The sequence below is a fragment of the Physeter macrocephalus genome, chromosome 11 (assembly GCF_002837175.3).
Source record: "Physeter macrocephalus isolate SW-GA chromosome 11, ASM283717v5, whole genome shotgun sequence".
In the NCBI taxonomy this organism is placed as follows: Eukaryota; Metazoa; Chordata; class Mammalia; order Artiodactyla; family Physeteridae; genus Physeter; species Physeter macrocephalus.
In genome coordinates, this window is record NC_041224.1 from 145,346,746 (window position 1) to 145,362,966 (window position 16,221).

At 36.5% G+C, this 16,221-nt stretch overlaps 1 protein-coding gene across 8 annotated transcripts in view; it reads left to right on the forward strand.

Moving 5' to 3' along the window:
- The window catches only part of SYNE2 (spectrin repeat containing nuclear envelope protein 2), a 326,063-nt gene that overhangs the window by 145,414 nt on the left and 164,428 nt on the right, over nucleotides 1–16,221 (forward strand). For all 8 annotated transcript variants that reach the window (XM_024133495.2, XM_024133470.2, XM_024133489.2 and 5 more), the window contains exons 33-44: nucleotides 3,129–3,287; nucleotides 4,540–4,701; nucleotides 6,273–6,374; nucleotides 7,327–7,527; nucleotides 7,891–8,062; nucleotides 8,603–8,715; nucleotides 10,171–10,373; nucleotides 10,816–10,935; nucleotides 11,034–11,325; nucleotides 12,414–12,565; nucleotides 13,717–14,026; nucleotides 15,198–15,362. In XM_024133495.2, the coding sequence (XP_023989263.1) occupies nucleotides 3,129–3,287; nucleotides 4,540–4,701; nucleotides 6,273–6,374; nucleotides 7,327–7,527; nucleotides 7,891–8,062; nucleotides 8,603–8,715; nucleotides 10,171–10,373; nucleotides 10,816–10,935; nucleotides 11,034–11,325; nucleotides 12,414–12,565; nucleotides 13,717–14,026; nucleotides 15,198–15,362 (2,151 nt within the window). The remainder of the gene's footprint in view (nucleotides 1–3,128; nucleotides 3,288–4,539; nucleotides 4,702–6,272; nucleotides 6,375–7,326; nucleotides 7,528–7,890; nucleotides 8,063–8,602; nucleotides 8,716–10,170; nucleotides 10,374–10,815; nucleotides 10,936–11,033; nucleotides 11,326–12,413; nucleotides 12,566–13,716; nucleotides 14,027–15,197; nucleotides 15,363–16,221) is intronic.

Here is a 16,221-nt window from a genome sequence, read left to right on the forward strand (position 1 = left end):
TGTCATTTCAAAAATCTTATATAAATGAGATCATACAGTATATAACCTTTTGGGATTGGTTATTTTCACTCAGCATAATTCTCTGGAGATTCATTCAGATTCTTGCATGCATCAATAGTTTGTTCCCTTTTCTTGCTGAGTAGGATTCCATGGTATGGATGTACCACAGCTTGTTTAACTGTCACCTCTGAAGAACATGTGGGTAGTTTCTAGTTTTTGGCAATTATGCATAAAGTTGCTGTAAACATTTGTATAGGCTTTTTTGTGAACATAAGTTTTTATTTCTCAGGGTTAATTGCTCTGGAGTACAGTTGGTGGGTTGTATGTTAATTATGTATTTCATTTTTAAAGAAACTTTCAAACTGTTTTCCAGAGTTGCTGTACCATTTTACATTCTCACCAGTAATGTATGAGTGATCCAGTTTCTGTACATCCTTGCCAGCATTAGATATTGCCTCTACTTTTTATTTTAGTCATTCTGATAGATATATAATGGTATCACTTTGTGGTTTTCACTGGCATTTTCCTAATTGCTAATGGTATTGATCGTCTTTTCTTGTGCTTATTTGCCATCTGTATGTCATCTTTGCTGAAATATCTCTTCATATCTTTTGCTCATTTTCTATGTAGATAGTTTGGGTTTTTTTACTGTCGAGTTTTGAGAGTTTTTAATATATTCTACACAGTAGTCATTTGTCAGATATGTGGTTTGCAAATATTTTCTCCCAAACTGTAGCTTGTTTTTCATCTCCTTAATGGGTCTTTTGCAGAGCAAAAGATTTAAATTTTGATAAAATCCAGTTTATCAATTTTTCCTTTCATGGATTGTGCTTTTGGTGTTAAAGTCTAAGAACTCTTTGCCTAGCACAAGATCCTGTAGATTTTCTCCTACTTTTTCTCAAAGTTTTATAGTGTTATGATTTACATTTAAGTCCATCATCCATTTAGAATTAGTTTTTATATAAGGTGTGAGACTTGGATCAAGGTTTACGTTTTTGTCTATAGATGTCCAGTTGCTCCAGCACCATAAGTTGAAAAGGCTCCCATTCCTCCTTTGAACTGCTTTTTCATCTTTGTCAGAACTCAGCTGGGTGTACTTGTCTGGGTTCACTTTGATCTATTGATCTGTGCGTCTGTCCCTCTGCCAGTTGATGTAATCTTTATTATTGTACCTATATGGTGTTTTAAAATCAAGTAGACTGATTCTTCCCACTTTATTCTTCTTTTTTCAAATATTTTAGCTATTATAGTTCCTTTATTATTCCATATCAATTTTAGAATAATCCTGTCTATATCTACAAAAGTATTGCTGGGTTTGATAATAATTGCATTAAACCTGTACATCAATTTTGGGAGAATTGACATTTTTACTATGTTTTCTTCTGATCCATTAACTTAGTATGTCTCTGCATTTATTTAGATCATCTTTGATTTCTTTAATCAGTATTTTATAGTTTTCAGTGTATAGTTCCTGCGCATGTTTTGTTAGATTTACACTTAAGTATTCGATGTTTTGCGTAATTGTGAATGGTATAATATTAAACATTTGTGTCCATGTATTCATTGTTAATATGGAGAAGTGAAATCGATTTTTATATTTATCTTGTATCCTGTGACCTTTCTGAACCCACATATCAGTTCTAGGAGTGTTTTTGTAGATTCCTTGGGCTCTCTGACATAGATAATCATGTTGTCTGCAAATAAGGACACCTGAGACAGAGGGCTCCTTGTTACTGCTGGTTGGGGGTGGGCATTCTGCTTCCCCACAAGGTCTCTACTGACACCTCCCTGGCTCCTCCTTACAGCTCCCTAGGTAGCCTCCCCTGACATCATGGGTGTGTGTGTGTGTGTGTGTGTGTGTGTGTGTGTGTGTGTGTGCGCGCGCGCGCGCGTGCTTGTTACTGCCCAGCAGGAATGAAAGTCCCAGCTTACAGCTCCCTAGGTAGCCTCCCCTGACATCATGGGTGTGTGTGTGTGTGTGTGTGTGTGTGTGTGTGTGTGTGTGTGTGTGTGTGTGCGCGCGCGCGCGCACGCGTGCTTGTTACTGCCCAGCAGGAATGAAAGTCCCAGCTCTACTCAGCCTTCTTTTCCTTGGTTGGGGGAGAGTGGGGCTCCTGTTGCAGCCTGGAGATGGTGGCTGTCTAGGCTCTACACGTGACCTTTGCTGGCACAGGTGGGCGTTGGGCCACTGTGGTATTTTGCTCCAGTGAGTGATTATTTCCTAAAAGTTTTCTGTCTTGGTAGGTTGTCCTATTCCTGGTTCTTGGGCTGAAGAGAGCAGGCTTTTCCTGGTCTGTGTCTGTGGATCTTACCAGCTTCTGACTTCTCCAGCACACAGTCTGGGATATCCAAGGGAAAAAGAAAATTCAGGGAGCTCACCATCAGGCTGTCTTCAGGAGCTGATGCCCCCAGCCATTCTCCCTCCTTGAACTCCTCACTTTTCAGTCTTCTTAAGTCTGTTTTGTATATGATGTCTAGGGTTTTTAGTTGTGCTTAATGGGAAAATTATGTCTATTGCATATTCCCAGAAATGGAAGTCCCCTGTGGGTATATAATTTTTAGTTTTTTATTTATGAGAAATCACTATTTTCAAATTTTATATAATCATTAAAAATGCTTGTATAAGATTAGTAAATTGAGTGGAAACATTAAGAGTGCATTACTCGACACTCAAATTTTATTTTGTAGTTTAAGATCATTGGCCTTTTGGTAAAATAGTGTTTCACCTTCCATGTTAGAAATGACATGGGAGTTAGAATCATGAAAGATTAAACTAGAAGTCACATTAAAGATGTTTTAGAGTTCTGTCTGTTTTATTCAGATGAGCACTTAGGTCCTTCAAAATGACAAAGATGATTCCTATTTGAGGAGTCTAGGAACTGTCATTTTTTTTATACGATTGAATAGAGGTGCTTTTTTTGGTAGAATATTATTTCACATGTACTAGAAAGATGGTTTTAGATCATTATAAATATTTCATCATGCAGAGTGGGACAAGGAATTTGGGTGTAGGATTATTAATAAACCAGATGGTTAGGATTCTAAAAACTTTTCATTGAGAAAGTGGGACAATAAGTCTTACATTTTTCTATCAATATATCAAAACATGTTTCATATCATTTTTACAGATTGAAGTTGTTAAAGAAGAATTTAATGAACATTTAGAAGTTGTAGACAAGATTAACCAGATCTGCAAAAATCTACAATTTCATCTAAATAAAATGAGAAACTTTGAAGAGCCTCCTTTTGAGAAAGAGGCTAATATTATTGTGGATAGGTGGCTTGACGTAAGTGATAATTTAATTGACTAGAAATTCTATTTAATAACAATTAAATTGATCTTTTCTTTTGTATCTTTAATGTTTTTATCTAATTACAAAATTCAAAAGTGCTCATTATAAAAAATGTTCAAATAATATAAAGTTTATGACTTGGGATTTAGCTTTATGCCCAGAGTTAGGTACTATTGTACTAACAAATGAGTCTGTACTCTTTTAGATATACAAGTGCATACTCAACTTATTTGAAATAAACTAGTTAATATATTATCCATCCATGCAGCCAGTTGATGTTCAACATTATATTTATTTAATATTTTAAAAATAATTTTTGGTTGAGTAGTAATGATATTTTTATGAATTATAAATTAAGAATTTGTGCTATATTTTTATCTGGGTTTTTGATATTTAAAATTTTTAAAAATTTTTTTTTTTAAAGAAGATGTTGGGGGTAGGAGTTTATTAATTTATTTATGTTGCTCCGCGGTATGTGGGATCCTCCCAGACCAGGGCTCGAACCCGTGTCCCCTGCATTAGCAGGCAGATTCTCAACCACTGTGCCACCATGGAAGCCCAATTTTTTTTTTTTTTTTTTTGTCTGCGTTGGGTCTTCGTTGCTGTGCACAGGCTTTCTCTAGTTGCGGCGAGCGGGGGCTACTCTTCATTGCAGTGTGTGGGCTTCTCATTGCAGTGGCTTCTCTTGTTGTGGAGCATGGGCTCTAGGCACGCAGGCTTCAGTAGTTGTAGCGCGTGGGCTCAGTAGTTGCAACATGCGGGTTCTAGGGCATGCAGGCTTCAGTAGTTGTGGCACACGGGCTCAGTAGTTGTGGCTTGCAGGCTCTAGAGCGCAGGCTCAGTAGTTGTGGCGCACGGGCTTAGTTGCTCCTCTGCATGTGAGATCTTCCCGGACCAGGGATCGAACCTGTGTCCCCTGCATTGGCAGGCGGATTCTTAACCACTGCACCACCAGGGAAGTCCCTGCTCTGGGTTTTTAAAAGCATCTTTTATTATTGTGGTTTAAAAAAGAGGAAAACTATTGCTTTCAATTGCATATAAACTGCAGCAAACCAGCTAAGGTTTTTTTTTGTAGAAGAAAGAACTACACGGTATGTTAAAGCAAATTTTTTGTTGATGAATAAAGCAAATTATTTAGCAAGTAAAGGTAATCTAAAATTTTATTTTAAAGTTGTGTTTGACTGAAACAATGGTTCTTATGCTTTTCAGCACTAAATGTGTTACTTTTATTTTTTAATTATGGTAGATAAATGAGAAGACAGAAGACTACTATGAAAATCTTGGTCGAGCTCTAGCTTTATGGGACAAGCTTTTTAACTTAAAAAATGGGATTGATGAGTGGACTGAAAAGATCCTTGAGAAAATGGAATTACATCAACTGACTGAAGAGGAAAGAGAAAAGCTGAAGGTTAATTAAGCAGAAATAAAATATTTGTTCTTTTTGTAGACAGTTGACATTTTAATATCAAGTCTGCTTTCTTGAAGAGGGGTAGAGAAATCACAAAGAAATCTTTTATTTCTTTCATTATTCCTTGAGTGAGACCTGAATTCCATCATTTTCTTTGTGGTACCCAGGAAGATGTTAGCAGGTATTATTAATCTGTGCTGTATACCTGAAACTAACACAACACTGTAAATCAACTGTACTTCAAGTAAAAAGATTAGAAAAAAAACACAAGGCTGAATATCAAAATCTTTATAGAGCTTCAAAAGAGGCTAGTTTTTTAAAACAGTGATCTCAGGTTTTGCCATTTAGAAAGAATTAAACTTATCTCTTGTAATGAAATAATACCATTTGCAGCTACATGGATGGACCTAGAGATAATCATACTAAGTGAAGTAAGTCAGAAAGAGAAAGACAGATACCATGTGATATCACTGATATGTGGAATCTAAAATATGACACAAATGAACTTATCTACAAAACAGAAACAGACTCACTGACATAGAGAACAGACTTGTGGTTGCCAAGGGGGAGGGGGGGCAGGGGAGGGATTGATTAGGAGTTTGCGACTAGCAGATATAAATTGTTATATATAGAATGGATAAACAGCAAGGTCGTATTGTATAGCACAGGGAACTATATTCTGTATCCTGTAATAAACCATAATGGAAAAGAAAAAAATAATAAAAAAATATTTTTAAAGATATCTCTTTTAACTCTAAAAAGAATTCTTTCTATTGCTGGTTGTTTGCATATTGTTAGTTTGGACCATATAAAATTACAATCTTTGAATGTCAAAAAACAGTTAAGTCTGGCAGTTATGTGGTTCAATGTAATATAAAAATGTATGTATGCGTTCATGATGGCTTTGCAATATGCCACATCTAATGTCTCAAGTCTCATTTTTTTCCTCTAATTTTGGTCACTTTATTCACTTTTAAATTCACATTTCCATTTTTATACTTTTGGAAAAAGACTTTCAAAATGTGTGGAGATTTATGAGTTTCCTGGGTATATTATGACAGTTGTGAAGTAAGATTTTGATTTTCTAAGTGAAATGAATTATCACTAAGTATGCCTTAAATTTGTCTTGAGATACAGGTTATTTAAAAATTTGAAGTTAAGGATTATAACTGCTACCCTGTGGGCCAGATTCTGCCAGCATGGTGTGTTGGTGTGTGTGTGTGTGTGTGTGTGTGTGTGTGTGTGTGTGTGTGTGTTGGCTTTATATGTTTATGTGTATGTTTATATGTACAGAGCTATGAGATGTCATGCCTTTAGGTAGGCACTGCATTCTGCTGTGGCGCAAGCCTGGCCCCTCTCGTTTTATTGCTAGAGTGTTTCACTCAGTTATAACATATGCCTGACCCATGAAGACACTTAGTTTTGCAACTCCCAGGACTGTATCAAAAATCAAGTGATTAGGGGAAATTCAAAGGCTCTTTCAGTTTCAATATATTTACAATAGCAATCGGGGTACCAGAAAATAATGTATAAAATAAAAAGATATTTTCCATTAACATTGTGTGTTTTAGGAAGAGTTACAAGTCCATGAACAAAAACCTTCAGAATTTTCTAAAAGAGTGGCTAAGATACAGTTCCTGCTTCAAAGCAGTGAAATACCTCTTGAATTACAGGTAAGAACATTTTTATTTTAAAGTTGCAATTAAAGATGCTCTATATCCTCTAAAGTAATGCTCATAAACCAGAATTCTAAAACTTAAACCTAAAATAAAATTAGGATCATTATTTGATTCATCTTTAGTCATGTCCAACTAAATTTTTAATAGCCAGCATAGTTTATTATATTTGTCCCATTTTAGAATGAATAATTTTTTGCATTCTCTTATTCTCATTTCATTTATTTCACAGGCCTCTTGTGCAGAGGCGGAGATGTTACCTTGCTTCCATGTAAAGTAACAAGGGTTTCCTCTTAAGTGTCTTGGGCATAGGAAGGAGAATGGCTCAAGAGATTCCAAGTTTATTAGTTGCTAGATGGAGTAACAGGGAGATTGCCCCAAGTGTGATTTTCTATTGAATGAAGAGATTTGTTCGACTTTTATTTAAATCAAAGTGCAAAGTGCCTGAATATAAGCTCTGGAGTCAGACTTTCTGGGGGAGGGCCTGGCTCTGCTGTCAGCCAACTTTGTGATCTTGGGCAAGTTGCTTATCCTTCTTAAGCCTGTATTTTGTATATAAAGTGTTTACCATGATGTTGTGTACGTAATAAACACTTAATAAATGCTGGCTATTTAATTTTTTTTCTATATGTTTTAATATGTTTTCCAATAAGCACCATGAGATAGCACCTCAACTGGTATGCTAAATAAAACTTGTTTTAAGGGGAAGATTCAGTTAGTCTCTTAGAAAATAATAAGAATGTCAATTTCAGTTTTTCACGTTACTGTTTTTCGTTAAAGGCAATGTTTGAATTGTATCAGTGATGTAGAACAAGGAAGAATCAGAAAGGGAGAAGTTATTTCACGTTGAAATGAAACGAAGTTTCAACTCATTCTTCAGCAGTGCGGTTGTCTTATAATCTAGTTAAATCGAGTCCATTACAGTACGTCATATGTTTCACAATTTCAGGTCATGGAGTCCTCTATTTTGAACAAGATAGAACATGTGAAAATGCGTTTAACAGGAGAATCCAACTGCAGTGCACTCGGTGGCAGCACAGCTGAGTTAAGGGAGGATCTCGACCAGGCTAAGACCCAGATTGGAATGACTGAGTCCCTCTTAAATGCCCTGTCTCCTTCTGACAGCTTGGAGATCTTTACTAAACTGGAGGTACTTCCCAGCTACTTCTCTTCTGTGGTTCAGATTTATTTTCACACTTGTTTCTGATGGTCTTGTCCTCTTGAGGTTAATAATTGTTATAAAAATAGTTAGTATAAAAAAATGAAAGTCTGGGGGAAAAACTCAGAAAAACAATTTGTGTATATTTAACTGTTTCACCTTTGAATTGCTTGTGGACAGTCATTACTTGATATTAAATTGCATTGCATTATACATTTACTAGCTAAGAGAAAGCAGGTCTACCCAATAAAAAATCATCTAGATTTTTATAGAAACAATGGATACCTAATATGTTTTGTGTAGATTGAGCCCATTTTTAAGACTTCAGTGTTGTTTGTTTGTTTATGTATTTAGGAGATTCAACAGCAAATTCTACAGCAGAAACACAGTATGATATTACTTGAGAATCAAATAGGTTGTCTGACTCCTGAACTCTCTGAATTAAAAAAGCAATATGAAAGTGTCAGTGATTTATTTAATACCAAAAAAAGTGTTTTGCAAGATCACTTCTCTAAGTTACTGAATGGTGAGTGCAATGTTTCTCTTACTGTGCCTCTGGGAATCTTGAGGTATGAATAAGTACTGTGAGCACAAAGGCTAATTAATCTAATTAATCTAAGCTTCACTTAGAGATGGTTGCACACACTCTATTTAAGGAAATAATATTCAGATAAATCTTTTAGGAGCAAACACTCACTGATCTATGCCTATCGTGAGTAACATCTCTTTTGTTCAAGTACCAGATCTTTTTCTCATGGAGGAGAGTCACGAGGGTCCTCGTGTTTGACCTGCTCCCTGTGGTCAGTCTGGGGACATGCCTGTGAGCAGGCTGCCCCTGCAGGTGTCTCTGGGTGTCCTGTATGCTTGGAAAGGAGGTTTGGTGTAGAAAATATGCCACAGTTATCACGTCGGCTCCCTTAACCCTCAAAATTAGATTTTAGTTTATTATAACTTTACAGTGACTCGTACCCATGGCATGGGAAGCAAGTTTCAAAATATTTTACTTTAACAAGGTTTGTGACATCTTCCTTGAATGAATATAGCTTCTTTTGTTTTCTTTCTCCAGATCAGTGCAAGAACTTTAATGACTGGTTTGGCAACGTTAAAACGAACCTTAAGGAGTGTTTTGAACCATCAGAAACAAAAAAGAGTGTGGAACAAAAACTACAAAAACTTTCTGTAAGAAGATGCATTTAAATTTCAATCAAAATTTATCAAAATTAAAATGCTGGAGATAGAACTATATATAAGTAGATAGGACAATAATTATTTTGACTTAGTAATTTCCCTACATAGAGATAATATTTCCAAAAAAACCTGGCCTTTCCCCAAATACTGGGTTGGCCAAAAAGTTCGTTTGGGATTTTCCGTAACATCTACGGAAACCCCGAACTAACTTTTTGGCCAGCCCAGTATTTTTAACACTCTGTGTTTACTGGGTAAGGGTGTAAGTGACTTAAAAAGGTCCTGCTTTCACAACTATTCTAAGATGCTGTTTAACTTAATGTTTGCTGGTGAATTCAGTTGTGTTAAAATCATATTTGATTTTAAAAAAAAGGCTTTACCTAATTTGGACTTTGAAACCCCTTTACTTTCTATAAGAGATTGCTTGACTTTTTTTTTTTTTTTTTTTTTTTGTGGTATGCGGGCCTCCCTATGTTGCGGCCTCTCCCGTTGCGGAGCACAGGCTCCGGACGCGCAGGCCCAGCGGCCATGGCTCACGGGCCCAGCCGCTCCGCGGCATGTGGGATCCTCCCAGACCGGGGCGCGAACCCGGTTCCCCTGCATCGGCAGGCGGACGCGCAACCACTGCGCCACCAGGGAAGCCCCATGCTTGACTTTTTAAAAAGTTTTTTTCCCAGCCATATTTCTTTTAAAAATTGTAGTTCAACTTTAATACACTGCTGATGGGAGTGGAGGGGAAGATAGCCTGAAATAAGAGGCAATAATGTGGGCATTTCAAATGCATATGGCACCTTTAATTCTTGATCACTTTATGGTAGATTATCAAGTACTTCAGGCTTTGATGATAAGTTATGCTCTCAGACTTATCAGTGGCATTAAATGTTCCCAGTTTAAATCCTTGCTTTGATGATACTATTCTTTATTGACAAAATCACCTTTATTCTCTGCTTTTAAATTATAGTTCCAACTTTTTTTTTAAACTTTGCCCATTGCATGGGTCTCAACAATTGATGCTCAAACCTTGAAACACAAACATTGAAATAAAATTCTGATTTGGACAAAGTTAAATAGAGAATAGGCTGTTTAGTCTTACCTATTGAGTGCCAGAAAGGAGCAAGTATTTAGGAGAAGCTGAGCAGAGCCAGGATAGGAAAATGTGGCTTTCCCGGTCTAACTCCCAGTGACCCACATGGTGGCATCATTTTGCTTGATGTGATTCCCAGAAAGTCAGATGCAAATGCAAATGTACACACACATTCTAGAACCAATATAAATTGTCTTTTGATCATTCGCTATTGCACTTAGCCACCTCTCCATAGCAACTTCTTTTATATAGGATGTTATGAAGATGGCATGTCTATGTACCATCTTGGGAAAGTGTCACTGGGGTGGCAGGGACCATACTGAGACTTGCCCATAGGATATAATTGACTTTTTGTCTTTCTTAAGGATTTCTTGACTCTTGAAGGAAGAGGCAGTGAAATACAGCAGGTGGGAACTGTACTGAATCATGTGAAAAAGCATCTGCCCAAAGCACCTGTTAAGAAGCTTAACAGTTGGATCGTAAGTCAGGAAATTGAATTAGAAAAAATGGAGTCCATATGCCAGGCACGAGCAAAGGAGCTTGATGAGTGCTTGCAGCAGCTACTGAGGTAGGAAATAAAGGTGATGTCTAATAGCATGATTGCTAATGATATCTTCATACGTACTCTGCCTCAGTACAGCTAGCAGTAGGATACCTGTACACACAAATTTCAAAAATAAAATATGTAGTTTCAAACCCAAGTTTGGCTCTAGGAATATAGAAGTTTGGAGAGTTCCTCAAATTATGGCCAAGGTTCAGGGGGGAGTCCAAAAATATTTTCTGTTTGTTTGTTTCCTGTTCTTTATGATGTATATGTATGGCTCATTAGAATTCCACTATAATACATGTTATTATTATTCAGATTTTAATGTTACAAATTAAATTTTCTCTAAAGAAACCAAAAAAATGTAGTAAAAAACCTGGTTGGCTCACAAGATTTGTGCCAACCTTCTCTTCAGATAAACACTTTTTTCTGATTTTATATTCCAATGTGTGTGATATTGTTTTAGACTCCAGAATGACCACAGAAACCTGAGTAAGTGGTTGACTAATCAAGAAGAGAAATGGAAAGAAATGGAAGGAACAAGAGAGAAAACTGAGCTATTTTGCCAAGCTCTAGCTAGAAAGAGGTATAGCTGATCTTGCATGAAATGTATTTCTGGGGAATATGGTTTCTCAAGTGGTGTCGTGGCTCCTATAAACTTTCAGTGATATTTGGAATTTACAGGGAACAATTTGAATCTATGGCTCAGTTGAACAACTCTGTGAAGGATTATGGGATTACTGAGGAAGAAGAAATAGTAACGGAATCAACACATCTGATCAATAGATACCAGACATTATTGGGACAATTATGTGAAATTGACGAAGGGGATAAGTTACCTCCTGCCAAGGACCAGAGCTTTAATGATCTTGCACATGATGTAATTCGTTGGATAACAGGGATTAAAGAGTCCCTGATGGTTTTGAATTCATCTGAAGGCAAAATGCCACTTGAGGAAAGAATCCAAAAAATAAAGGTATAACTGTGGAAACTATTTCGGAGGTCAGAGTGAACTCTAATTTTGAAAAGATTTAGAGGAAAACTGCAAAGATTTGTTTTTTAATGGAAAATAGGATCACTGCAGATTGGTTGAAGGAATTCAGATGACTGAGCTTGCAAAAGAGAAAGGCTATGATGGATCTAAAATTATTTTAATGCATATAGAAGGGAGAAAGTATATCCTCTCTTTGTGGGAGCAATGTCCAGTTATTGTCCATCTTCACTGAGTGCAGGAGAAATGAATGAAATAAAAACTATAAATTAGAGCTGCAGCAGGTGGAAATTTGCTAGGATGTTAAAAGAATGTATGTCAGTACATCAGAGGCATCGGCAATGTCAAGGTGAGGGCTGGAGAGGAACTCGTCTTCAGAGTGGATGTGTGTGATTCCTAAAGGATATTAGATACTGAGTGGCTTGTGTGGTTCTTAGTTTATCAGATACCGGGTGCAGAGGATGATGCGGTCAAGCCGTAAGGGTTAGTTTGGCATACTGAAGTAATCAGGATCATTTGGGATTATATCTGAAAGGTTTTCCAGGGAAGGTGAATCTGGAGTAGTGTTTCCAAGAAGGGAGGAACTTGATTGTTTGGAGCAAAAGAGGAAAATAAAATTGCAGGGAATGAGAATTAATTACGTTGTGGTGGAGAAACAGTAGTTGGCTTGAGGCACTCTGCATTTTCCTGTGGGAAGCCGTAAACCCAATCTTGGATGTATAGAAGTGTCTTGTTCAGGTTGTTACCCGAAGTCTTTATTTATAAATATTGGTGCAGATTGGAAGGAGGATTTGCCAGGGATATTTTGGCCTGTAATTTCTTTGAGGGCAATTGAGAATCAAGAGAAGAGTAGGAATGCAATCAGACCAATGTGACAAATGCTTACTGAGAACCAGTTCTATACAACGTGAAGGATGTCTTTGTATTTGGGGAATATATAAAAATGAAAGGGTAATTTTGAAATCTACTCTGCAGTTAGAATCTCTGAATAATGTTTATAAATAAAAACATATCATATGAAATATCCCTGGGTGGTATGAATGAGATTTTAAGATCTTTTTTATTTGATTTAGGAAATCATTTTACTAAAGCCTGAAGGGGACGCTAAAATACAGACCGTCGTGAGTCAGGCTGAGAGCATCAAGGCTCCGATGGTTCCAAAGACCCTTACTGATATCAAGAACCAGTGGGACAACACACTCCACTTAGCCAACACATATCTAAGGTAAAGGGCATGCCTTCACCACTTTCATGGTTTTTCATTGCACAATGAAGCCATAACAAGTATGTTTTGTCTGCCTTCTGGATGTGGATATAATATATCTGTTGGAGAGAAAGTAATATCAGGGGCAATCACAATGTTGAGGCAGAAGCGAAGAAGAATAGTCCTCTGCATCAGATATGAAACATGCTGTCATAACTGGGTGGCAGTGTTTACTTTGGCTGGTGCATCAACCCATGGGGCTCTTGGTAACAAATTAACATTGTCAACCTCATTCCACCTTCAACACTCCCCTTCTGTACCTAAACCCCCTTTCCCCAGACAACCTCAGTATCTTCCTGGTATTACTGCAGGATAATTCATGCTTTTAAATATATATGCTAAGAGATTCTTAAATGTGTAAACATTGATAAACGTTGTCTGAATGTAATGGGCATAATTCTGGTGAAAATTCTTAATTCATATCATGTCTTAAATGATACATTTAATATTTGGTGGAAATGTAAATTTTATATTTTTCTAAGAAAAACAGATCAAAACAAATTTAAGCTGTAGAAAACATAAACTAGTTAGTTGGCCAATATACTGAATACTTATTTATTTTACTTATATGAAAAAGAAAAACATGGAATATTATAATTATATTTAAACAATAGAAACGAATAGTTTGAAATCTAAATTATTAAATATTTGTTCTCAGATCAAATTATGTGACAAAAAAACAATACTTTTTTAAAGTAATACTACAAATAATTTTTTTTTTTTTTTTTTTTTTTTTTTGTGGTACGCGGGCCTCTCACTGTTGTGGCCTCTCCCATTGCGGAGCACAGGCTCTGGACGCACAGGCTCAGCGGCCATGGCTCACGGGCCAAGCCGCTCTGCGGCATTTGGGATCTTCCCGGTTCAGGGCACGGACCCGTGTCCCCTGCATCGGCAGGCAGATTCTCAACCACTGCGCCACCAGGGAAGCCCTACAACTAATTTTAATCTTGATTTCTGAGCTAAACTTATTGCTATTTAGAATGTTATAATGCCAAAGAAGTCCCTGGGAATAATGTATAGTAGTGTTATTTTAATGCTTTTTATAATAATGCATGTTGTATTATAAGATTTTGATGTATCATTTCATTTGTAAAATACTTTGTTAAATTTAGCCATCAAGAAAAGCTTCTACTAGAAGGCGAGAAGTATTTGCAAAGTAAAGAGGATCTGAGATTAATGCTCACAGAACTAAAAAAGAAACAAGAAGTGGGCTTTGCTCTGCAACATGGTTTGCAGGAGAAGAAAGCTCAATTAAAAATTTATAAGAAATTCCTCCAGAAAGCACAAGATTTGACTTCCTTACTAGAGGAGTTAAAATCTCAAGGAAATTACCTCTTAGAGTGCACTAAAAATCCCAACTTTAGTGAAGAGCCATGGCTGGAAATAAAGCATCTACATGAAAGTCTTCTTCAACAACTACAGGTGAAATGGTCAAAATAAAATTTTAAATGATTGTCTTAATTATGCATAATTATGTAATATTTGTATATAGGACCATTGTTTTGTTCTTTTGGTAAGTCAAAAGTTTTTAAAAATTTATCAGTTTTAGATACAAATGCTAACTACTCAAGATGGAGCAATCAATTTGGTCAGTTTTGCTAGAGAAATCCAGTGTGTATTATTTGATAACAGTGTTGTTTCCTCTCATCAAAGTTCCCCTCATAAGGGGTAGGAAGGATTAAGATATGTTTAGGCATCTTTATGTAGGAAACAGTGTCAAAGTTGTCCATGCAGCATCCATCTATCTGTCCATTCATCCATGCTTGCATTCCTCCGTCCATCCATTCACATATCCATCCATCTATCATCTATTATAATAGTTATATCCCTTATTCTGTATAAGCCTTATCAGGTTTCTCCCTTGAGTCTTTCCACATGATCTGCAATAAAAGAATTAAGAGGTAAAATGTCATCTTGTCATGAGGCATATTATTCTCTTAAAAGAATTGTTTATAATTCTTTGCATACTGAAAGCCAGATTCAATATAAGGATTACCTGGATAAGAAATCTTGCTTATACAGATAGCAGGAGTTGTGTGGGTATAATCTTGCTTATACCCACTTGGCTGTAAGTTATTTAGTTTAATAATTGCTGTTCTTTTCTGATCAGGTGAGGTCACCTTATTTTCTTATTCCAGGGAGAGAACCTGAAGGTGGTTTTGCTCTTGAGTTAGGATTACTTTTTCCTAACACACAATTTTGGAGTTTGAGTCTTAGGAAAGGAATCTGAGGTTAGGTTGATTTCACATAGTCTCATTTCCAAGAGTGGGTACTTGCTTGTAGTAAGAAGGATAATTAAGGGAACTGCTTTGTTATGGGTGTTTGTGATTTGATGATATAATTTGTAGTCATTTCATTTTGTAAACCTCTTGACAAATTGTTTTTGGGAGTGAAATGAAGGCAAAGAAACATGGGGGAAACAAATAAATATCTCAACGCTAAAAACTTTACTTAAGAACTCTGGATGATTTATGGCCATATTCCGTTTTCAAGATGAAACCTCATAAAACAAATGTTTATGAACCATTTAATTATTTTCTGAGTGGGATAATTCAGGGACCTAATGCATGCATTGTCAATGTTTTATTTTTAGGATTCTGTGCAAAAATTGGAAGGTCATGTTCAAGAACACGACTCATACCAGGTTTGCATCACAGACCTAAATACTGCATTGGACTATATCTCCAAGGAATTTGTCGGTTTTTCTGATAAGCCTGTGGATCAAATAGCAGTTGAGGAAAAAATGCAGAAACTGCAGGTATTAAACAATGTCCAGACATGATAGACATTTTAAAGAAATCAATATTAATTACAACTTGACAAATCAGGGTCTTTGATCAAAAATTCAAATGGTGAAAGAAAAGAAATAAAAAAAAAAAATTCAAATGCTGAAAATGCTATTCAGATGACTATTGGATAAAGTCCTGACCAGTCATAAAAAGTGGAAATGTTCTTCTTTAGTGAGCAAATCTATTTATAATTTGAGTTGAACAGTACTCTGTGCTCTAGACCCTCAGAGACAATTCCACCCATGAGCAGTCTATAGCTCATGGAGATCTTTGTTTTAGAGACAGCACAGTGATTCCAGGAGATACTGGGTATTCAAAGGATACAACGAATGCAATAAGACCTAGGGAGAAATGATTCAATTTTGCATTCTTCATCATGGGTGGATGGGAGTTGTATAATTTTCACCTTATTAATTTTCATACTCATGGACTACCTTAGAGGTCTCTGCAGATGTAGGGCTTTTAAAATTCTCAGCCTCACTTCAACAACCCCTCTCCTTACACAGTAAGGATTGCAGCTCTTTACCCACATTCTCAAAACACATTCCTTGGATGCTCACTGTTTGCACGGCCAACATAAACAGGCCCAATTGGTGTCCTCTAGAAGAAAACAGAGTAAAGCATTTTCTTAGCTGCTTCTTTCACAGTTATTTGACTGGAGATTGCATGGGGTGAGTCTCAGGGCAGCACTGCTGGCATGAGCTTGGGAATTTCTTATCTCTTCTTTTTAGGAACCTGGGAATCAAGCAAGCAGAACAGCTTGACATTGTGACAAGGCTACCTCCCTTTTAACAGTGATAATTTGACAAATGTTGAGGGCTCATCATG